The following is a 25,364-nucleotide window of genomic DNA, read 5'->3' as shown; positions in this document are numbered from 1 at the left end:
TCGAACACAAAAAAAAACTTTATTTAGAATCATCTACTTTTGGTCGTTTGCAGTCCGTTCTGCTCTAACGCCGCGTGTGTCGTCTTCACAACGCGAATTGGACATGGCGCGATGGATGTGATGCAGGAACGCTGTTTTTGTACCGCGAATGTGAGTTGGATCTGTCGCGCGATCCGAGTTGAACGGAACTACGTCGCGCGCCAGTCGGAACACAGCGGTGGTGGCAGGGCGGCTGCCTCGGCGTAGCATCACCACCACCGGCGTAGCATCACCACCATCGGCGTAGCATCACCACCATCGGCGTAGCATCACCACCACCGGCGTAGCATCACCACCACCGGCGTAGCATCACCACCACCGGCGTAGCATCACCACCGGCGTAGCATCACCACCGGCGTAGCATCACCACCATCGGCGTAGCATCACCACCGGCGTAGCATCACCACCATCGGCATAGCATCACCACCATCGGCGTAGCATCACCACCATCGGCGTAGCATCACCACCGGCGTAGCATCACCACCATCGGCATAGCATCACCACCGGCGTAGCATCACCACCATCGGCGTAGCATCACCACCGGCGTCGCACAAGGCGGCATTGAGATGCTGCTGGATTCTTCTTGATGCTGCTGCCTCTGTTCGGCCCGACGTTTAGCATCTCACGGTGTTATCGAGGACCGCGCTTTTGCCCTGCACGGCAGACCCTCGATCATCCGCGTGCGGTTCATACGACTTGCGGATTAACCGCGCACCTCACAGTTTGACGGTATTAGTAACAACTCGTGGATTTTCCCTTCAGCCCATTACTTAATAATTTAAAAAGGTGCCGCACATTGCAATTCTTGGAAATATTTACTACGAGTCAAACGGTGCTTCAACCCAACAAATACGTTCCGGTTAATACCAAATCCACACAATCACCTCTACAGTACAGTAGTTGCCATATCTTTACAACAGTGGGGCGGAGTTTGATTGATGCTGATTGGCTGTGGCTCTGTTGTCATCCAGTGGGCAGAGTTTGATTGACGCTGATTGGCTGTGGCTCTGCTGTCATCCACTCAGTGGGCGGTGTCTTCTGATTGGTCGCCCCCGAATCGAAATTGACTTTTGCAATAAAACAAGATGATACATTAATTGTTACAAATTGTAGTTTTGTTCATGAACCAACTCCATTTTCTAAACTCATGATTGATTTTTGGCATAGATATCCGCGGGAAATGAACACTGTTGGATTATCCGCGGCCATCATTAGCGCGGACGATCGAGGGTCTGCTGCCGTTGCAGATTGTTTATTGTAACACTATTCTTCCAGAACGCGGGCAGAGGTCTTCAGGAACGCGGCCACTACAAGCCGCGTCTTTTCTGTCTCTCCAATTATTATTTTTTTTAACGAAAAATCACCCCCAGGGAATGCGTTGCCAAGAATCGAAACGCCGTTGAGCCTAGGCCTCGGCAAGGTAAGGTAAAAGTTAAAAGGTAAAAACGAGCCTACCTTTACCCTACCACAATACAATCACTCTACCCTTACCTTTTACCCTTTAGAAGGTAAGTTACAAGGTAAGAGCAACGAGCTTACCTTTACCCTACCTTTTACCCTTACCCCATACAAATTACCCGATTACAGGGTACTAGGGAACTACTACACATGAACAAGGTTTATAACGGTAAATGCTATAAGGTAGAGCGCTTTATTCATATAGAATACTCTCGATTATTCAAATTTTACACGCTTTCTTTTAACTCACACTGTCGTTATTGTTGTATCCTCAAATCTTGAAACTCAATTTTTACCCACTTCCTAATGTGGTATCGACTGCAAACTTGGTATACTTAGGTCATACTGATGACAATACTATATTCTATCATAAAAAATCTATATATTTTTTTACATTATTTTTTATATGTTATGTTTCGGCTTGGGTCTAACTGTCCACGCTCAACTCACGTTGGCTGTAATTGGCCACGGTCCCTTACATTATGGCAAGCCTCGGGGCCACTTCCTGGAGTCGTGGAGTTGTCATTACTCGTACATTAATAAAAGCGTGTTTTTAATCAAGTTTGTTTAAATATTACTTATTAAATGTAGGCCACGGACTGCGCCACGGAGCTTCTAGCGGTAAACAAGGTACCGTATTTACTGGGTAATACTTTGCGCTACCTTTACCCTACCGGGTAATTCTTCCGAGCTACCTTTACCCTGTACCCTTTACCTTACCCCTTGGCATGTTGACATCTTTACCCTTTACCTTGACCCTTTTACCCGGTAAAAAGAGTAAATTACCTTACCTTGCCGAGGCCTAGTTGAGCCGACGGTAAAAGCAGCTTTCGCTAATTTAAACGTCGTCCCGTCTCCCCAACATCGACGGAACGACTTAACGGTTGACGTCCGCCCGCCCGCCTTTCACAGCCGGCCGTACCGACCCGGGCCCTGGAACCTCGGCCCAACACAACCTTGAACACGAGTGGGTGGGGGTGGCCTCGCGTCCACCAAGGGGGTGGCGGAGGGGCGACCGAGGCAGGGATCACTCGTCCCCCGCGGCACCAGTCCGTCAAGAGTCTCCACGGAGAATCTTTGCGAGGGCAACCCCCGCAGCCTTTGCTAGGCCCCCCCCGTACGTCCAACTTCTTTCGCACCGTATGTACATACGTAGCCCGACCGCGCCGAAATCCGTAGGGCCCGCGACCGTCCAGCCCATCCACGGCACGACCGACCTGAGGCCGCCTAGGCAAGCTGCAGGCCGAGTTGGCTGCTCCTCCTGTAGGCCCCGACCCACCACGGCGTCCACGCTCGAGCCGAGGCCTCCTACGCAGGCTTCGGGCGCAAGGCGGCGGTGACGTCGCGCTCGCTGGCCCCTCGCCAACCATTGTCAGCCTCCTCAACCCTCGTCAGCCCTCCTCCTCCCCTTGGAGGAGGCCCCGAGCGTCCGAGCGTCCACGGCACGACCGACCGGGGGGGCGGTGGGTGGGGCTCTACTACGAAGGCCTCAGGCCGAGTTGGCCCCGGGGCGACGGTGGAGCCGTCATCTCTGCCCACCTCCTCCACCTCCTCCACCTCGGAATGGGAGGAGCAGGAGGGGGGGGGGGGGGCTACCACTACGCGGGCTGCAGGCGCAGAGCGGCGGTCGCCGCGGCGACGGCCGAGTTGGTGGCGGCGTCGCGCTTCCTGGCCCTCGCCAAGCGGCGTCTGCCCTCCTCCTCCTGCAGTTGCTGCGGCCTCCCTCCGCCTCCTCCTCCCCCCCCTCCTCCTCCGCCTCTCCGGCTCCGCGGCTGCGTCGGCCGCGAGTGCGCCGACTCGTGGAGCAGCGCCGAGCGGCGGCAGCCGAAGAGTTTGCCGCACTCGGAGCAGGGGAAGCGCTCGCCGGCGGGGTCGTGCGTGCGCCCGTGGCGCGCCAGGTCGCTGGCCAGCGCGAAGCCCTTGCCGCAGACGCCGCACAGCGCGTTGCGCTCGCCCGTGTGCAGGCTGCGGTGGCGCACCAGGTCCGTCGCCTGCCGGAAGCCCTTGCCGCAGTCCTGGCACAGGAACTTCTTGAGGGCCGAGCCGCGCGGCTGGGAGCGGTGGACCGCGATGCCTGGCGATGGTGACGGGGGTGGTGGCGGTGGTGAGGGTGGTGGTGACGGCGAAGGTAGTGGTGGCGACGGTGGTGGTGGTGGTAGTGGTGGTGGCGGTGACGGAGGTGGTGGTGGGGGTGACGGAGGTGGTGGTGATGGCGACGGTGGTAGTGGTGGCGACGGTGGTGGTGGCGACGGTGGTGGTGGTGACGGTGGTGGTGGTGACGGTGGTGGTGGCGACGGTGGTGGTGGTGACGGCGGTGGTGGTGGTGACGGTGGTGACGAAGGTGGTGGTGGTGACAGGGGTGGTGGTGGTGACGGTGGTGGTGGTGATGGCGACGGTGGTGGTGGTGACGGCGGTGGTGGTGGTGACGGCGGTGGTGGTGACGGAGGTGGTGGTGGTGACAGGGGTGGTGGTGAGGATGGTGGTGACGGAGGTGGCGGCGGTGACAGTGGGGGTGGTGAGGGTGGTGGCGGTGGTGGTGACGGCGACGGTGGTAGTGGTGGCGACGGTGGTGGTGGGGGTGGTGAGGGTGGTGGTGACGGTGACGGAGGTGGTGGTGACGGTGACGGAGGTGGTGGTGGTGACGGTGGTGGTGGTGACGGTGGTGACGGGGGGTGGTGGTGAGGGTGGTGGTGATGGAAGTGGTGGTGAGGGTGGTGGTGGTGACAGTGGTGGTGACGGGGGTGGTGGTGACAGTGGTGGTGACGGGGGTGGTGGTGACGGTGGTGGTGACGGGGGTGGTGGTGGTGGTGGTGACGGTGGCGCGGGTGGTGATGACGGTGGTGACGGGGGTGGTGGTGGTGGTGGTGGAGAGAGGGGAGAGATTTAGAAACGTGGAGCACAGCGAGGGACGGAGCGACGTGGGGAGAAACCGTGATGTGACTCAGCAGTGTGGGGTGGGTGAGTCGGTGTTGTTGTAGTCGGTGTGATGGTGGTTAAACACAGTGTGGTGGTGGTGGTTGTGTGCAGTGTGTAGTAAACGTCGCCGTGCCGGCCTTCATGTTAATGCTACACGGGGGATCTGTCTTTAGAGAGCCGGCACAGGTGGTGCATCTGCCGGTCATCTCACTCAGTCGACCCACGGCATCTGCTGGGTCTGTCCCGTGACCTGCCGCCAGCAGCGACACTTCACGTGATAGCCTCAAAGTGCACCTAGCTTGGCACGGGTGCCGTCAGAGAATGGCGGATGTTGGTATAGGTGTGCGTGGGAATGATTGCATGGGGAGCGGTGGTTTTTACGGTTAGCGCTACGCTGCGCTAAGAACCCGGCGACCCGAGTTCGATTCCCGCTCACGGCCAACACCGGTGATAGCGATTATCTGAACCGGTCCTGGGCCTCCTCCCCTAGGTTGACTCAGCCTCAAAAGAGCACCTGGTGCGATGTGTGGTGAACATCGCCACTGGGGAGACCAAGGCGGTCGAGTGTGGTGCTGGTCTTCATAGGTGCTGTTCGCTAACTGCACCTGCCCCAACAGTCTGTTTAGGCTATTTGGGGGATCTTTGTCTTTGTGTGTGTGTTCTACCCCTGTTATACAGAGTGAGTGAGAGTGAGTGTGTGAGAGTGAGTGTGTGTGTGAGTGCTCTACCCCTGTTATACAGAATGAGTGAGAGTGAGTGTGAGTTAGTGAGTGTGAGTGTGAATGAGTGTGAGTGAGTGTGTGTGTTCTACCCCTGTTATACAGAGTGTGTGAGTGAGTGTGTGAGTGAGTGTGAGTGAGTGAAATCCAACACGGGATTTGTTTTTACCTTTTCTTTTTGGAGGCTCAGAGGGGATGATGTGGAAGTCATCTGCAATGACAACGTCAACAACAACGATTATTAGCACGGTTGGCTACGTAGGGTGCAAAAGAAGTTCAACGCACGAGCATTCAGGCATAGCCAGGTTGATGCCCAGGATGCGTTGCTGAGAGAACAAACTTGGAAATTACTTAGAATGGCAGCACGAAGATGGGATGGTGGATTGGAACATGGTACATAACCCACTACTAGTAGTAGTGCTACTACTTGAGATGGGATGGTGGATGGTAACGTAAGAATCAGTTTGCCGTGTTTCAGATCTGACTTGTGCTCGCGGACACGATCAGAGATATGACGTTTCGTTTCTCCAATGTAGCAATCACCATCGTGTCCGCGAGCACAAGTCAGATCTGAAACACGGCAAAACTGATTCTTCCGCCGTTGCCGATCATTGCTACAACGCTGTGGGCTCTCATGAAATGGTCTTTTCCGAGACCAAGGTGCTCTGCAAGCCTCCTGGCTACCATCAAAGGTTTGTACACGAGGCCATCCAAATATACAAACAGACATAATTTCAACCGTGATGATGGGTACAAACTTAGTAATCATTGGAAAGATGTTATTAACCATGCAAAGAAGATTTAACTACACATATTTAGAGCATTCCTGGCAGCGATTTCAGCCGCACCACCTCTACATAACAATCAACCATTCTACACAACAAAGACTCATTTCCTGGCAGCGATTTCAGCCGCACCACCTCTACATAATAATAGGCTCAGTCAACCATTCTACACAACAAAGACTCATTTCCTGGCAGCGATTTCAGCCGCACCACCTCTACATAACAAAAAGGCTCAGTCCCTTTTACACGCACCTTTACATCATCCGCACCTAGTTTACACAACAAAGGCTCATTCCTAACAGCGTGCTTCAGCCGCACCGAACCTCACAAAAATAATATTCAGGGCCTACCTTGGCTCCTCCCACCCTCAACCGGTATATATACAAGGACTGTTTTCTTGGAATCTCTCTCACTTGATACAGCTGTCGTGCTGTGACGGTTCCACCTGAAGACGGAAGCTTGTGTTGCCTCCGAAACGTCGTGATTTTTATTTTATTTTTATTTTACTCTTATTAATTTTAACTTTTTACCTACGTGACTTTACAGAAAAAACTTAAGAATATGAATCCTTGCAGTCACGAAAGCTTCAAATCTAGAATGGATGGTAATGTGTTTCAGAACCTACTAGTAGTGGTAGTTATAATAAGTTATGATTATAATTAATTACAATTTATTTATTTATTTCCCAAGGGGGCTGAGTTGGTGCGTCTGCCGTGCCTTCTGGGGTCAGCAGCTGCAGCTGCTGCTGAAGCTGCTGCTGCTGCGTTCGGACGCTGCCCTGAGAACGTTCCTCTTCTTCCTCCTCCTCTTCCTCCTCCTCTTCATCCTCCTCATCCTCCTCCTCATCCTCTAGGGACTGGTGCACTCCACTCCCACCTGCGGCAGAAACGCACGGCATGGGAATGTGGAATTTCCCATCGGTTCCACCCCGTCGCAAAAGCGGCCATCGAGACCCACAGACTCACCACACAGAGACCCACAAACTCACCACACAGACCCACAGACTCACACAGAGACCCACCGACTCACCACACAGAGACCCACAGATTCACCACACAGAGACCCACAGACTCATCACACAGAGACCCACAGACTCACCACACAGAGACCCACAGACTCACCACACAGAGACCAATAGACTCATCATTCAGAGAGCCATATACTCATCACACAAAAAACCATAGACTCATCACACAGAGACCCACAGCCTCACCACACAGAGACCCACAGACTAACCACACAGAGACCAATAGACTTATCATTCAGAGAGCCATAGACTCATCACACAAAAAACCATAGACTCACCACACAGAGAGCCATAGACTCACCACATAGAGAGCCACAGACTCACCACACAGAGACCCACAGACTCAGAGACACCCACACCCACTCCTCACAGTAGCACCAGCACGTTCACTGCTTCTCGGCACCGGTGCCACCGTGTTGGCGAGTGCGCCGGTGCCACCGTGCCGGCTTGGCGGCCACCTTGTTGCTGCTGCTGCTGCTGCAGCTGATGGCCGCCATCGCCGCCGCCGTAGCCGTCGTCGTTGTGGGCGATGGCGGCGCCGCCGCCGGCGCAGTTGGTCTTGCAGTGCTGCACGAGGGTGCGCCGGTGCTTGAAGTCCTTGCCGCAGGCGTCGCAGCGGAACTCGCGCACGTCGCTGTGCGAGCGCCGATGGTGCACCAGGCTCTGGGACCAGCGGAACGCCTTGCCGCACTCCTGCACACGCGCGGAGACACGGGGTGGGAGAGGGGGGTGGATGGAGGGAGACGGAGAGAGAGTTGGAGAGAGATGGAGAGATGGAGAGAGAGACGGAGCGTCAGGCAGACAGAGCGACAGACAAGCGATCCCCTTCTGATCGATGAGAAAGCCAAGTGGGAGAATGAGCGTGTGACTGTGTGCGTGTGACTGTGTGCGTGTGACTGTGTGCGTGTGACTGTGTGCGTGTGAGTGTGTGTGTGTGACTGTCTGGCAAAACAACCCCCTACCTCCTCGTGGTGCCGGACTGGCAACTCTGTCGTGGACAGTGCTGTGGGGGGAGGGCCAATGCCCATTGGCCTCTCCCCTCATGGCGTCTGTGACCACCACAGCGGCTAAACGGGGGCTCTGGACAGGTGCGAGGGGCTGGTAACCCCTCCACCTTCAATGAATTACCACGAGACTACGATATAAACATAAAAATGTAACAAATAAGCTTGTGCCGGAGGCCCCGGGGGGACAGGCTTCTATGACGTCTCCTGGCCAAACCCCAATTGGCGGAGCCAGGAGATTGAATCTTCACCCTTGGGGCTCCTCCAGAAACAATGAAAAACCACTACGGATGGCCACGTGGAATGTTCGAACGCTCACTGCGGAGGAGAGGCTGCCACTCCTCTGTCGGGAGCTTGACCGGTACCGCCTGGATCTCTGTGGCATTCAGGAGGTCCGGTGGACCGGCTCTGGCTCCTGCCACCATGAGGGGTGGACAGTCCTCTACTCGGGGCAGGAGACTGCCAAACAACAGGGTGCGGCTCTTCTTCTGAACAAAAACATGAAGGGGGCGTGGGAGCGTGGGGATGAGGTGTGGGAAGCTGCAAGCCCCAGGCTACTTTGGGCTCGCCTTCCCATAAACCAGAGGCGAGGAGTGGTGGTCGTGGTTACTTACGCCCCCACCGAAGATGAACATCAGTGGAGGGATGCAGGCAAGGCCGATGATTCAGATGCCTTCTATGACCTCCTGTCACAGGTGCTGGCTAAAGTGGCCCCTCGGGACAGAGTCATCTTGTTGGGTGACTTCAATGCCCGAGTTGGTCATGATGCTGGCACCTGGTCTGGAGTGATTGGAAGGCATGGGCCAGATCAGCTCAATAACAACGGTAGGAGGCTGCTAGATTTTTGTGCAGCCCATGGGCTTGTAGTTACCAACACGCTCTTCCGGCATCGGCGCATCCACACAACATCATGGATGCATGCCCGGTCCAAGCAAGAACATCTGCTGGACTACATAGTGACTGACCAGCGGATGCGAGCCCATGTCCTTGACACCAGGACCTACCGTGGAGCTGATCTGCCCTCTGACCATCGACTAGTCATCTGTAAGATGCGCCTGCCATTCTTCCACTCCGGTGGTGGGTGTACACCCAGGACCCCATTCAAACCAAAAGTGGCTTGGTCTCAGCTGATGAAAGGTGCAAGCCAGAATTTCATCATCGCTTGCAGCTGGGGTTGGCATCGTCCCCCACTCCTCCTGATGCCGAAGGGGTTAAGGACTGTGGCTCATGCAGCTGCAATGGCTGCTTTGGGTACACGGTACAAACCTCCCCAGAGACCCTGGCTGACAGAGGAGGTGTTCAGGCTGGCTGAGAAAAAGCGACAGGCCCACTCTCATCGGCTACAGCATCCCACGTCAGAGAATGAGGAGGCTTACCGCAGCCTGCGCTCGGAGGTTCGGAGAGCCGTAAGGCGCTGCAAGGATTGGGTGGTGGTCGCGGGTTGCTGAGGAGATGGAGTCTGCGTCAGTGGCAGAGGTGTGGACTCGAGTCATGTGACTTGGACTCGAGTCAGACTCGAGTCATGAATTTGATGACTTGCGACTCGACTTGGACTTGCATAACAATGACTTTGTCCCACCTATGAGATGTGGACTCGAGTCATGTGACTTGGACTCGAGTCAGACTCGAGTCATGAATTTGATGACTTGCGACTCGACTTGGACTTGCATAACAATGACTTTGTCCCACCTCTGGTCAGTGGCCCACAATCATAAATCACTCGTTAATTCCATCAAAAAAGTAAATTGTAGTGCCACACCTATTACCATCATTAGTGGAAAGAACGGTGATCCAATCTCCGACCTTCAGGAACAGGTTTGCAGATTTTCTGAGCATTTCTGAGGTCTTGGGAATGGGGAAATCGCTCAGGCTGGAAAACATCATGGGGCAAAGTGGGGATGACCCTGCTGAGGCTGCGGTGCCTCAAATATTGGAGGAAGAAGTCACCCCCTGTGAGTGGCTGGCTGAGGTGCCATCTGGTGAGGAAGTACTGAAGGTGATCCAGAGTCTGAGACCAGGAAAGGCACCAGGCAGAGATGATCTCCCAAGCGAAATGCTGAGGGAGGGTGGCATTTGTGCACAAACTGCCCTATATGACATCATAACAACAGTCTGGACCACTGGACGTGTTCCGCAGGACTGGAAGGATGCCCTGGTGGTCCCCCTTTTTAATATGGGGGACCGCACAGACTGTAACAACTACAAGGGGATCGCACTCCTCAGTGTACCGGGAAAGGTCCTGGCAAGGATTATTCAACATCGCCTTGCTAGGCACGCTGAGGAGAGGCTTGCGGAGCCCCAATGCGGTTTCAGGAAAGGGCGGTCCTGCACAGATGCCATTTTCTGTCCGTCTGCTACAGCAGAGGTGTAGGGAATTCCAACAAGACCTACATCTCTGCTTTATTGACTTGGTCAAGGCCTATGATACCATCAGTAGGCCTGGGCTCTGGGCTGTTCTTCGTGCTTTCGGAGTCCCTGACCCTCTGCTCACGATCATTAAGGACCTTCATGATAGTGAGCGGGCCCGGGTAAAACTACGTGGCCGGGAGTCAGAGCCTTTCCCTGTACACCTTGGGGTGCGACAGGGATGTCCTCTGGCTCCCACATTATTTAACATCTATTTTGACCGCGTAGTTCGTGAAGCCTTCAATAGCTGTACCGAGGGAATTTCCATTTGGTACAGATATAATGGGAGGCTGATCGACGCCCGGGTGCGATCAAGGGATGGCTCCCTCTTGGTCAACCACGTTATGTATGCCGATGATTTGGTAATAGCTGCTCATTCAGAAGAGGAGTTGGAGACACTGCTGCTGGGACTGGAGCGTGCCACTAAGAAGTGGGGCCTTACCATCAGCCCCACCAAAACTAAGCACCTGCCTGGGTATTTTGTACCATCGGACACTCCACCCCCACAACTCCCAATCGGTGATGGGGCGGTAGTGGAGAGAGTGGAGAGTTTCCCATACCTGGGTAGTGTGCTTATGACCGGCTCCAGTTTAACAGCAGAGGTCTCACTCCGAATCAGTCGAGCGGCAATATCTTTTCATCGGTTGCGTAACGCTGTGTGGAAGCTACCTGGTCTGTCGCTCCGCACGAAGCTTCAGGTCTTCTCGGCCACGGTCATTCCCTCCCTTTTCTACGCTTGCGAAACGTGGACCCCCCTAATGGAGCATCTTCGCCGGTTGGAAACATTTAGGCTGGCCTGCCTACGATCCATTCTGGGTTTAACCAGGCTGGATTGTGTGAGGAGCTCACAAATCCTTGAAAGATCTGGGCAAAGTCCCATCGGTGAGCTCCTCCAGCAGGCAAGGCTGTGTTGGCTGGGTCATGTAGCCCGCATGCCCAGCCACCGCATGCCTAAACAGCTTTTGTTCGGCCGGATCGCGGGGGCTAAACGGGCGCGGCACGGACTAGAGAAGAGATGGAGTGATGTGGTACAGGAGGACGTGGAGCTGAGTGGACTTGCCGATGACTGGTACCAGCGGTGTCAAGATCGGCCTCTGTGGAGGAGGCTCGTGAAGGACGCTACTGGGCAGTTGGAGGCAGTCGCCCTCCAACAACAACGGAGGGCGGAGGAGCGACGCTCACAACAACGAGTGGAGCGCCGGGTGGCTAAAGCACAGCAAGTTGGTACAGTAGGGGGCACAGGTGGTGCATCAGCCAGTCATCTCGGTCATCTCGGTCAGTCGACCCGTGGCACCTGCTGGGTCTGCCCCGTGACCTCCTGCCAGCGGGCGTTCGACACCTCACGTGGCCTCAATGTGCACTTGGCCTGGCACAAGCGTCGTGGTGACGTCACCGCCACTTAGTGGCGAATGGCGGTTGTTGTTGTGTTGTTGTTGTGATTGACTGTGTGTGACTGTGTGTGACTGTGTGTGTCTGTGTGTGTGACTGTGTGTGTGTGTGACTGTGTGTGTGACTGTGAGTGTGTGAGTATGAGTGTGTGTGTGTGACTGTGTGTGTGACTGTGAGTGTGACTGTGTGTGTGTGTGAGTGTGTGAGTGTGAGACTCACTGTGTGTGACTGTGTGTGTGTGACTGTGTGTGACTGTGTGTGTGTGTGTGTGTGACTGTGTGTGTGACTGTGTGTGTGTGTGTGACTGTGTGAGTGTGTGTGTGTCAGTGTGTGTGTGACTGTGACTGTGTGTGACTGACTGTGTGTGACTGTGTGTGTGACTGTGTGTGTGACTGTGTGTGTGAGTGTGTGTGACTGTGTGAGTGTGTGTGTGTGACTGTGTGTGTGTGACTGTGTGTGTGACTGTGTGTGTGTGTGACTGTGTGTGTGACTGTGTGTGTGTGTGACTGTGTGTGTGTGTGTGACTGTGTGTGACTGTGTGTGTGTGACTGTGTGTGTGACTGAGTGTGTGTGTGTGTGTGACTGTGTGAGTGTGTGTGTGTGACTGTGTGTGTGTGACTGTGTGTGTGACTGTGTGTGTGTGTGACTGTGTGTGTGTGTGTGACTGTGTGTGACTGTGAGTGTGTGAGTGTGTGTGTGTGTGACTGTGTGTGACTGAGTGTGAGTGTGTGTGGTGGTTGAGAGGAGGCCCCACCTGGCAGGCGTAGGGCCGCTGCTCCGTGTGGATGATGGCGTGACTGTGTGTGTGTGTGTGAGTGTGTGTGTGTCTGTGTGTGACTGTGTGTGTGTGTGTGACTGTGTGTGTGTGTGACTGTGTGTGACTGTGTGTGACTGTGTGTGTGACTGTGTGTGACTGTGTGTGTGTGTGACTGTGTGTGACTGTGTCTGACTGTGTGTGTGACTGTGTGTGACTGTGTGTGTGTGTGTGACTGTGTGTGTGACTGTGTGTGAGTGTGTGTGTGACTGTGTGAGTGTGTGTGACCTGGCAGGCGTAGGGCCGCTGCTCCGTGTGGATGATGGCGTGGCGGTTGAGGTCGGCCTGCAGGGCGAAGCTTTTGCCGCACGCGCCGCACTTGAGGGGCCGCTCGCCCGTGTGCAGCGTCTGGTGGCGGAACAGGTCGGTGGACTGGCGGAACTCCTTGCCACACTCCTGCGGGGGGGGGGGGACACACGGACACAGACACACACACAGATACACAGAGATAAACATACACACAGAGACACACATAGATACACACAGATAGATACACACACAGACACACACAGACACACACATAGATACACAGAGATAGACATACACACATAGAGATACACATAGATACACGAAGATAGATACACACACAGACACACAGACACACACATAGATACACAGAGATAGACATACACACAGAGACACACATAGATACACACAGATAGATACACACACAGACACACAGACGCACACATAATTAACGATTTTTGGGTTTAGATCGCGTTATTTATAAATGTGTCGTAACCCTCCACCACCCGACACGGCCAATCAGTAAAAAAGTGTCACGTTGACAAAAGACAAATAGTTCACTGCTTTAGCCCACCGGTGTGTTGAAGCCACAACATTTACAATTTGAGTTGTACGACGTTTCGCTGGTAATTGCATCCAGCATCATCGGGCAATTCGCCAGAATGGTGAGGCTCTGCTGTGTCTCCCGTTCTTATATAGAGCAGCAGCAGGGTGACGTCATCATTAACTCATTAACTCATCAGGTGCAAAGATTCAAGGGGGGAGTGATTGTAATTATATACTAGATTAGTAATCAGGCTATTGTTACGATGCGAGTTGTAGATTAGTAATCATTTGGAATGTGTTTTATTGTGATTATGCTACATTAATCATCAGTTAGTGCTTGTTTCCCTTATAAGGAATTGTAATGCATCTTATTTAATAATACGCTTCCAGGCCGCACTAAGCCTGTAGCTGTCTGAGCGATTAAAGTTATTTCTGTTTCTCTCAATCTCAATGGATTCTCTAATTAGTCTTTGCCAGTAGTAACTAGTTTTACACAACACTTCAACGTTGTCAAAATCAATTGAGTGTCCCTGTTGGCAAGCATGTTCTGCCACTGCCGACAGTTGTGTTTGCGATAGTTTAATATTTCTCTGGTGTTCTTTTAGTCTTACACTAACGTTACGCCCTGTCTGTCCAATATAGCATCTGCCACATACACAATTAATCCGATATACACCTTCTGTTGATAATTTAGGTAATTCTTCTTTAGTGCACGTTACTAGTTGTTGAATTTTGTGTACTGTACCAAATCTTACTGTAATGTTTTGCTTTTGCAAAACACGGGCTAATTTGTCAGTTACTCATGAGATAAATGGTATTTTTATTGTTTTAATAATCTGATCGCTTTCAGCAGTGTTGCTTTGCGATCGTGATTTGGCATTTAGTGCTCTGTTAATTTGAGCATTATTGTAGCCATTCTGTCTTAGTGCGAAACGTCGTACTCAAATTGTAAATGTTGTGGTTTCACGCTTCAACACACCGGTGGGCTAAAGCAGTGAACTATTTGTCTTTTGTCAACGTGACACTTTTTTACTGATTGGCCGTGTCGGGTGGTGGAGGGTTACGACACATTTATAAATAACGCGATCTAAACCCAAAAATCGTTGATTATGAACAATATTGGTCGTGAAAGACTACGTGTTAAACAGACACACACATAGATACACAGAGATAGACATACACACAGAGACACACATAGATACACGAAGATAGATACACACACAGACACACAGACACACACATAGATACACAGAGATAGACATACACACAGAGGGGACACACAGATAGATACACGAAGATAGATACACACACAGACACACACATAGATACACAGAGATAGACATACACACAGAGACACACATAGATACACACAGATAGATACACACACAGACACACACATAGATACACACAGACACACACAGAGACACACAGAGATACACACACAGACACACACAGAGACACACAGACACACACAGAGACACACAGAGATACACACACTGATCTAGCTACAAAACCAATACCAACAACCGCCATGCGCCACGGCGCTTGTGCCAGACCAGGTACACTTTAAGGCCACGTGAAGTGTCGAACGTTCGCTGGCAAGAAGTCAGAGGGACAGACCCTGCAAGGTAGTCAACATCTCCTAGCCACCGTGATGACGACGCGAGACACACACACTCCAAATATACACAAGGGTCGGGATCGAACCCACGACCTCCTGCGCACCAGGCGAGGTCGTTAACATCTCCTAGCCACTGTGATGATGATGAGAGAGAGAGACGCAAACTCCAAATGTACAGCAGGCGTCGTCAGGGTCAGGATCGAAACCCAGGAACCTCCTCCTGCATACCAGGCGAGGTAGTCAACATCTCCTAGCCACCGTGTGATGATGAGAGAGACACACACACACTCCAAATATACAGCAGCAGGCGTCATCAGGGTCAAATTGGAACCCACGACCTGCTGCATACCAGGCGAGGTAGTCAACATCTGTGTGTGTGTGTGTGTGACGTACCAAGCGAGGTAGTCAACATCTGTGTGTGTGTGTGTGTGACGTACCAGGCGAGGTAGTCAACATCTGTGTGTGTGTGTGTGTGACGTACCAGGCGAGGTAGTCAACATCTGTGTGTGTGTGTGTGTGACGTACCAGGCGAGGTAGTCAACATCTGTGTGTGTGTGTGTGACGTACCAGGCGAGGTAGTCAACATCTGTGTGTGTGTGTGTGATGTACCAGGCGAGGGTAGTCAACATCTGTGTGTGTGTGTGACGTACCAGGCGAGGTAGTCAACATCTGTGTGTGTGTGTGGACGTACCAGGCGAGGTAGTCAACATCTGTGTGTGTGTGTGTGATGTACCAGGCGAGGTAGTCAACATCTGTGTGTGTGTGTGACGTACCAGGCGAGGTAGTCAACATCTGTGTGTGTGTGACGTACCAGGCGAGGTAGTCAACATCTGTGTGTGTGTGAGTGACGTACCAGGCGAGGTAGTCAACATCTGTGTGTGTGTGTGTGTGATGTACCAGGCGAGGTAGTCAACATCTGTGTGTGTGTGGTGTGTGACGTACCAGGCGAGGTAGTCAACATCTGTGTGTGTGTGACGTACCAGGCGAGGTAGTCAACATCTGTGTGTGTGTGTGTGTGACGTACCAGGCGAGGTAGTCAACATCTGTGTGTGTGTTGTGAGTGACGTACCTGGCGAGGTAGTCAACATCTGTGTGTGTGTGTGTGACATACCAGGTGAGGTAGTCAACATCTGTGTGTGTGTGTGAGTGACGTACCAGGCGAGGTAGTCAACATCTGTGTGTGTGTGTGTGACGTACCAGGCGAGGTAGTCAACATCTGTGGTGTGTGTGTGACGTACCAGGCGAGGTAGTCAACATCTGTGTGTGTGTGAGTGACGTACCTGGCGAGGTAGTCAACATCTGTGTGTGTGTGTGACGTACCAGGCGAGGTAGTCAACATCTGTGTGTGTGTGAGTGACGTACTAGGCGAGGTAGTCAACATCTGTGTGTGTGTGTGTGTGATGTACCTGGCGAGGTAGTCAACATCTGTGTGTGTGAGTGACGTACCAGGCGAGGTAGTCAACATCTGTGTGTGTGTGAGTGACGTACCAGGCGAGGTAGTCAACATCTGTGTGTGTGAGTGACGTACCAGGCGAGGTAGTCAACATCTGTGTGTGTGTGTGACGTACCAGGCGAGGTAGTCAACATCTGTGTGTGTGTGTGACGTACCAGGCGAGGTAGTCAACATCTGTGTGGTGTGTGATGTACCAGGCGAGGTAGTCAACATCTGTGTGTGTGTGTGTGTGACGTGACCAGGCGAGGTAGTCAACATCTGTGTGTGTGTGTGATGTACCAGGCGAGGTAGTCAACATCTGTGTGTGTGTGAGTGACGTACCAGGCGAGGGTAGTCAACATCTGTGTGTGTGTGTGTGAGTGACGTACCAGGCGAGGTAGTCAACATGTGTGTGTGTGTGACGTACCAGGCGAGGTAGTCAACATCTGTGTGTGTGTGTGTGACGTACCAGGCGAGGTAGTCAACATCTGTGTGTGTGTGTGACGTACCAGGCGAGGTAGTCAACATCTGTGTGTGTGTGTTGTGAGTGACGTACCAGGCGAGGTAGTCAACATCTGTGTGTGTGTGTGTGACGTACCAGGCGAGGTAGTCAACATCTGTGTGTGTGTGTGATGTACCAGGCGAGGTAGTCAACATCTGTGTGTGTGTGTGTGACGTACCAGGCGAGGTAGTCAACATCTGTGTGTGTGTGTGTGATGTACCAGGCGAGGTAGTCAACATCTGTGTGTGTGTGTGACGTACCAGGCGAGGTAGTCAACATCTGTGTGTGTGTGTGATGTACCAGGCGAGGTACCCAACATCTGTGTGTGTGTGTGACGTACCAGGCGAGGTAGGTCAACATCTGTGTGTGTGTGGACGTACCAGGCGAGGTAGTCAACATCTGTGTGTGTGTGTGACGTACCAGGCGAGGTAGTCAACATCTGTGTGTGTGTGTGAGTGACGTACCAGGCGAGGTAGTCAACATCTGTGTGTGTGTGTGTGACGTACCAGGCGAGGTAGTCAACATCTGTGTGTGTGTGTGACGTACCAGGCGAGGTAGTCAACGTGTGTGTGTGTGTGTGAGTGACGTACCAGGCGAGGTAGTCAACATCTGTGTGTGTGTGTGACGTACCAGGCGAGGTAGTCAACATCTGTGTGTGTGTGTGATGTACCAGGCGAGGTAGTCAAACATCTGTGTGTGTGTGTGTGACGTACCAGGCGAGGTAGTCAACATCTGTGTGTGTGTGTGTGATGTACCAGGCGAGGTAGTCAACATCTGTGTGTGTGTGTGTGTGACGTACCAGGCGAGGTAGTCAACATCTGTGTGTGTGTGACGTACCAGGCGAGGTAGTCAACATCTGTGTGTGTGTGTGTGTGACGTACCAGGCGAGGTAGTCAACATCTGTGTGTGTGTGTGTGACGTACCAGGCGAGGTAGTCAACATCTGTGTGTGTGAGTGACGTACCAGGCGAGGTAGTCAACATCTGTGTGTGTGTGTGATGTACCAGGCGAGGTAGTCAACATCTGTGTTTGTGTGTGTGTGATGTACCAGGCGAGGTAGTCAACATCTGTGTGTGTGTGTGTGACGTACCAGGTGAGGTAGTCAACATCTGTGTGTGTGTGTGATGTACCAGGCGAGGTAGTCAACATCTGTGTGTGTGTGTGAGTGACGCACCTGGCAGACGTACGGCTTCAGGCTGCCCGGGTGCTTGGTCAGGACGTGAGTCTCCGTGGCCTCGCGTGCCCCCGGCGGCTTGTTGATCTTCAGCGTGATCTTGATGTTTTCCTTCATCTTCTTCGCCTCCCTCTTCTTGCCGTGACCTGCCGGAGAAATCGCGACGGCTGATGGCGGCTGTTTCTCCGCAACGTTTGCGCGTGCGTGGTGCAGTTCTGTCGGGAGCGGTGGTGCAGCGGTTAGCGCCGCGCTGCGCTACGAACCCGGCGACCCGAGTTCGATTCCCGCTCACGGCCAACACCGGTGACGATTATCTGAACCGGTCCCGGGGCCTCCCCTAGGTCGACTCGGCCTCAAATGAGTACCTGGTGTGGTGAGTAAACATCGCCACTGGGGAGACAAAGGCGGCCGGGCGTGGTGCTGGCCACCCACCCCCTCGTGTGCTGTTCCAGCCTTCATAGGTGCTCGCTAACAGCACTTGCCCCTAAAGTCTGTTAAGGCTACACGGGGGATCTTTGGTGGTGGCGGCAGTGGTGGCGGTGACGGTGGTGGTGGCGGCGACGGTGGTGGTGGTGGTGGTGGTGGCGGGTGGCGGTGGCGGTGGCGGCGGTGGCGGTGACGGTGGCGGCGGTGGTGGCGGTGGTGGTGGCGGTGTTGCCGCCAGCTTCTTACTCTGCAGGACGCCGAGGGTCCACCGGCAGTTTGACTTTGCGGTGTCGGTGCGACCGGCGGACGTTCCAGGTCCTCGGGATTGGAGTACACGCCTGCACAGACGCAGACGCGTCGACTCACCCACTCACTCACCCACCCACTCAGTCACTAACCCACTCAGTCACTCACTCACTAACCTACTCACTCACTCACCCACTCACTCAACCACTCACTCACCCACTCAGCCACTAACCCACTCACCCACTCACTCACCCACCCACTCACTCACCCACTCACTCAACCACCCACCCACCCACCCACTCACTCGCCCACTCACTCAAGCACTCACCCACTCACCCACTCACTCACCCACTCACTCAACCACTCACTCACCCACTCAGTCACTAACCCACTCAGTCACTCACTCACTAACCCACTCACTCACTAACCTACTTACTCACTCACCCACTCACTCAACCACTCACTCACCCACTCAGTCACTAACCCACTCAGTCACTCACTCACTAACCCCCTCACTAACCCCCCTCACTAACCCGATCACTCATCCGCCGACTCACTCACTAACCAACTCACTCACCCACTTACTCACTCAACCACTCAAACACCTACTCAGTCACTAACCCACTCACTCACCAACTTACTCAAGAACCCACTCCCTCACTCACTCCCTCACTCACTCACTAACCCACTCGCCCACTGAATCACTCACTCACCAACCCTTCCGCTCACCAACTCGCCCCACTGAATCACTCACTCACCAACTCGCCCGCTCACCAACTCGCCCACTGAAATCACTCACTCATCAAACTCGCCCGCCCACCAACTCGCCCACTGAACCACTCGCTCACCAACTCGCCCGCTCACCAACTCGCCCACTGAATCACTCACTCATATACTCCACCCGCTCACCAACTCGCCCACTGAATCACTCGCCTCACCAACTCGCCCGCCCACCAACTCGCCCCACTGAATCACTCACTCACCAACTCGCCCACTGAATCACTCACTCACCAACTCGCCCCGCTCACCAACTCGCCCACTGAATCACTCACTCACCAACTTGCCCACTAAATCACTCATTCACCAACTCGCCCACTGAATCACTCACTCACCAACTCGCCCACTGAATCACTCACTCACCAACTCACCCGCCCACAAACTCGCCCGCTCACCAACTCGCCCACTGAACCACTCACATTCCCACTCGGTCTTCACGCTCTCCGTCTCCACCAGCAGGGCGCTGGCCACGGGAGACTCTCCGCGTGTCCCCCGGGCAGTCCGGCCGCCGTCCGCCGCCGCCGCGTTCGTTGCCGCCGCCCGCGGTCGCCGCCGTGGCGGCCGCAGCGGCCATCATCGCCGCCGCGTCCGCCGCTGCGGCCGCCGCCTTGCGCTGCGCCGACCAGCGCTTGCCGGCCTTGGGGCCTTCGTCTGCCGTGGGGGGGGAGAGAGACGCGGTGAGATTCTCGCCGGCCCCGTTCCGTCGCCCGTACCGGACTACTTCTGCGGATGGGGGTGGGAACACAGCGCCTCGTGGCTCGTCGGACTCCTCCAGCAGTCTAAATCAAGATTCTGATGATAAAAGAAAAAAATTAACCCATAAAAACAAAGTTTTTCACTATAAATCCTTTATATGCGTGGCATCGGGGCGGCTAGAGTCCTCTCGTCCTCTGGCTTGAGATGGCTGCCACCTATGGGTCAGATGATTGTCTGGCAGCATTAAACAATTGGTAATTAAATATTTCATTTTTTTTCCCTAAACAGTGTAAAATTTTGGAAATTTTTTTCTCACGAAAATGCATTGTCACGCACAACGAGACTGTGTGCAAAATGTCAGCTCGATTGGATCACGGGAAGTGGGTTAAAAAACGACCGAAAGATTTGCATGGTCCTAAGCAAGCAAGTGAACTTAATATAAAGGATTTAAAAAGATGAAACTTGTGACAGCACACACGCATTGCTCGTTATTTCCATCCCGCTTACTTTTACCCCAGCAAAGTCTCACGGAGGGTCCTGCCGTGTGTTTGAAGTTGGGGGTGGCCGTGTTGTTGCTGCTGCTAAACACGTGACGCCGATTCGAAATGCGGAGGGGAAAAACCGGGGGGAGGAAAATCCACGCGGGCGCGGGGAGAACACGCAAACTCAAAATCTACAGCGGCAGGAGTCAGGGTCGCGATCGAACCCACAGCCTCCTACAAACCAGCCGAGGAAGTCAACACATCTGCTAGCCACCGTATGCACGTTGAACTTCCTTCGCACCGTACGTTAGCTCAACCGCGCCAATCGAAGGTGTGGATGGGAGGTAACGACGAGGATGAAGATCACGGCTCCCATCCTGCCCTTCACTCACGGCGGCCTTTGTTGTAGTTCCACCGCAAGCAGCTGCCACCACCGCTGCCGTCGGCCTTGCCGGAGGACGACTTCCAAGCCCCGGATGATTCGGCCATTGCAGCCTCGCTCATCCTGCCCGTCACCAACAGCGGAAGCAACGATGTCTTGGGGGGGGGGGGTGGGCGGCTTGGGGTCGAGGGTCAACCTGAAAGTTGGATGGGGGTAAGAGGTGGGGTCGGGGTTGGAGTCAGGAGGAGCGGTGGCGTTGCGGTCGGCGCGCCGCGAGTCTCCGATGGCTCGGGCACGGCTGGCTGGGTGGTGAGCGATGATAGCGATGATAGCGATGATAGCGGTGATAGCGGTGATAGCGGTGATAGCGGTGATAGCGGTGATAGCGGTGATAGCGGTGATAGCGGTGATAGCGGTGATAGCGGTGATAGCGGTGATAGCGGTGATAGCGGTGATAGCGGTGATAGCGGTGATAGCGGTGATAGCGGTGATTGCGGTGATTGCGGTGATAGCGGTGATAGCGGTGATAGCGGTGATAGCGGTGATAGCGGTGATAGCGGTGATAGCGGTGATAGCGGTGATAGCGGTGATAGCGGTGATAGCGGTGATAGCGGTGATAGCGGTGATAGCGGTGATAGCGGTGATAGCGATGATAGCGGTGATAGTTCTCCAGCTATAGCGGAGGGGAGGGGAATTATATAGCCCCACATGCTATCACACGCATGCAGCCGTCATGACTACCGTCACCATCACCACCACCATCACCACAATCATCACCACGATCGCCATAATCAACATCACTATCACCACAATCATCACCACCATCACCACAATCACCAAAATCATCACCACTATCACCACCACAATCATCACGATCACCACCATCATCACCACAATCGTCACTATCGCCACCATCACCACCACCATCACCACCATCGCAACAATCATCACCACCACCACAATCATCACCACTATCACCACCATCACCACAATCATCACCACCACCAGCATCATCACCACAACATGCAAACTCCCAAATATACAGCAGGCTTCCGGGTCGGGATCGAACCCACAATCTGCTGTCCTGTATACAATCATCATCATCACCACCACAATCATCACCATCAACAACAACACCCGCCATTCACCACTAAGTGGTGGTGAAGTCACCACGGTGCCTGTGCCAGGCCAGGTGCTCATTTTAGCCACCCCTGGTGCTCTGCTCGTTGTTGTGAGCGTCGCTCCTCTGCCCTCCGTTGTTGCTGGAGGGCAACTGCCTCCATTTGTCCAGTAGCGTCCTTCACAAGCCTCCTCCTAAGAGGCCGATCTTGACACTGCTGGTACCAGTCATCGGCAAGTCCACTCAGCTCCACATCCTCCTGTATGATCATCACTATCACCACAATCATCATCACTATTGCCACATCATCACCATCATCACCACCACAATCATAATTATCGCCACCCCCAACATCACCATAAAAATCACCACCACAATCATCATCACGAACACCGCCATTATCATCACCACCACCACCACAATCATCACCATCATCACTATCATTATTATCATCACTATCGCCACATAAAACACCACCATCACTACAGCAATCATCATCACTGACACCATTATCACCACCACTACAATCATAACCACCATCACCACAACAATCACCACCACTATCATCGTCACTAAAACCACCATCATCACCACAGCCATTACTATCACCAGAATCATCACTATCACCACCATCATCACCACTACCACCACAATCATCACCATCACCACCACCACTACCACCACCATCATCACCACTACCACCACAATCATCACCATCACAACCACAATCATCACCATCACCACCACCACCACAATTATCATCACTATAACCACCATCACCACCACAATCATCACCATCACCACCACCACAATTATCACTATCAGCACCACCACAATCATCACCACTACCACCACAATCATCACCATCACCACCACTACCACCACGATCATCACTTTCATCACCACCACAATCATCACCATCACCACCACTACCACCACAATCATCACCATCACCACCACAATCATCACTATACCACCACTACCACCACAATCACCACCACTACCATCACAATCATCACTATCATCACCACTACCACCACAATCACCACCACTACCATCACAATCATCACTATCAGCACCACCACTACCATCACAATCATCACCACCACTACCACCACAATCATCACCATCACCACCACAATCATCACCATCACCACCACCACAATTATCACTATCAGCACCACCACAATCATCACCACTACCACCACAATCATCACCATCACCACCACTACCACCACAATCACCACCACTACCATCACAATCATCACTATCAGCACCACTACCATCACAATCATCACCATCACCACCATCACAATCATCACCACCATCATCACCACCATTACCACCACACTCATCACCACCACCAGACACGTACTGACAGTCGTCTTTGTGAATGATGATGGTGGTTATGATGGTGGTTATGATGATGGTGGTAGTGGTGGTGATGGTGGTGATGATTATGGTGGTAGTGGCGGTGATGGTGATGATTATAGAATCCATCACAATCGTTAAGCGTTTAACCCTCTAAACCCGTGTTCGCCACCGTAACCTCACAACAACCACCACCACCACCATCATCTAATCGTCGTTGTTGTAGAATGGCACGGAGGCCGCTCACCTCCAACTCGCTCGCTCCCCGCCGCCTCTCCCATCGCAGCGCGTTGCGAGCGGAAAACTCCGCCGCGAAATTAGCGATTTTAACTTTAAACAATTTTATTTTTAATGTTAAACCCTCACGGGTGGGACTCTGTTTGCAGGAGGCCCACGAAGCGGCTTTTATCGTCTTGGAAGTGAATCGGCAGCGGGGCGAAGCCGAATCAACCCAAAACCTCGGGCCTTCTAAGGCGGCGTTAAAACGTTAAAAAATCGCGATATTTAAACACACAAACAACGCACACTTTGCACGGACGATTCGCTCGCCTTGCCTATTACGACTATCTACTACTTTAACACCGGGAAATAAAACATATAGATGATAACCTTGGCGTAGAGACTGTAGTGTTGTTAATGAAGCTGACACACGCGGCCCAGGCGTTTTAACAATACTTGTGACTGGATGTGTCGCCTCCTATCGGCAAATGAGCTGTTATTTTTTGTAAATAAATAGATCATCAATAGCTTGTTCCAGCTCACAATCACCACTTTTTCCTCAGAAATACTTTTTAAGTGCAAGGAGAGGACAGCTGAGTTCGTCAACCATAGCCCGTGCCAGGCTAGGTGCACCTTGAAGCCATTGTGCAAGTGGTTTGGTTGGTGGTGGTGACGAGTGGTTACATATATTTGTTAAACGACTAACTATCGTTACTTTTCGATTTAAAGCTTTCGTGACTGCAGGGATTCATCTTCTTGGTTCTTTCGGTAAAGTCACGTAGAATGGAAATAAGAAAATAAGAAAAATAAAACATAATAAAATAAAATGTTTTATTTTTATTATTTTATTATTTCCATTCTACGTGACTTTACCGAAAGAACCAAGAAGATATCGTAACTTTGGCAATAAAGTATAAATAGATAACCAAGGCCGTAGCCATGGAGTTAACATTGTGGGGGGCCAAATCTTCCAGGGGGTCCCCCCCCAGAAAAAAGAAATCTAAATTTGAAAACGAATTTCGTGCCTAAAATATTTAAAAATTCACTGACACGTGGGATGGACTTTTTATTCAGTTTTTACAATAATGTCTAATAGTGTGTTGTGTTACACTGAATTTTAATTAAAAGCTTTCGTGACTGCAGGGACTCACATTCTTGGTTCTTTCGGTAAAGTCACGTAGAAGGGAAATAATAAAGTAATAAAAATAAAACGATAAAATAAGAAAAATATTTTTATTATTTTATTATTTCCCTTCTACGTGACTTTACCGAACATTGCTCTGTTTTTATGTTTTACCTTTTCTTGTTTAATTGTGTGTAATGGCAGAGATTAGGGATTTATAAAGTACAACCATAACCACAATCATATAGACAGAAATCTATTTTATAGAAATATATTGGGGGGGGGGGGGGGCAATTTTAGCATATTTGAATATATATTATAATTACGGCCTTGTAGATCACCTTCACTTAAAGACAAAAGTGTTGTTAATGAAGCTGACACACACGTCCCAGGCGTTTTAACAATACTTGTGGCTGGATGCGTCTCCTCCTATCGGCTAATTCGT

At 52.5% G+C, this 25,364-nt stretch overlaps 1 protein-coding gene across 4 annotated transcripts; it reads right to left on the bottom strand.

The window, feature by feature from the left end:
• LOC144952595 (uncharacterized) lies at nt 1-24,266 on the bottom strand. Of its 4 annotated transcripts, none has more exons than XM_078883078.1 (10): nt 23,825-24,266; nt 21,097-21,282; nt 19,946-20,177; nt 18,750-18,841; nt 18,078-18,223; nt 12,786-12,953; nt 7,403-7,637; nt 6,635-6,793; nt 5,302-5,343; nt 1-3,571 (listed from the first exon to the last, which is right to left on the bottom strand). In XM_078883078.1, exons 2-10 carry the CDS (start codon nt 21,206-21,208, stop codon nt 3,096-3,098), a joined length of 1,662 nt encoding a protein of 553 aa, XP_078739204.1. In that variant the 5' UTR covers nt 21,209-21,282; nt 23,825-24,266; the 3' UTR covers nt 1-3,095. The 4 variants fall into 4 exon arrangements, with proteins under 4 accessions (XP_078739204.1, XP_078739206.1, XP_078739205.1 ...); XM_078883080.1 differs by having other exon boundaries at nt 21,097-21,209; XM_078883079.1 differs by having other exon boundaries at nt 24,187-24,266.
• Between the last annotated feature and the right edge of the window lie 1,098 nt (nt 24,267-25,364).

Source organism: Lampetra fluviatilis, chromosome 68 (assembly GCF_964198595.1).
Source record: "Lampetra fluviatilis chromosome 68, kcLamFluv1.1, whole genome shotgun sequence".
In the NCBI taxonomy this organism is placed as follows: domain Eukaryota; kingdom Metazoa; phylum Chordata; class Hyperoartia; order Petromyzontiformes; family Petromyzontidae; genus Lampetra; species Lampetra fluviatilis.
Note: the sequence above shows the minus strand (reverse complement) of the source record. Positions and strands in the feature narration are given on the sequence as shown.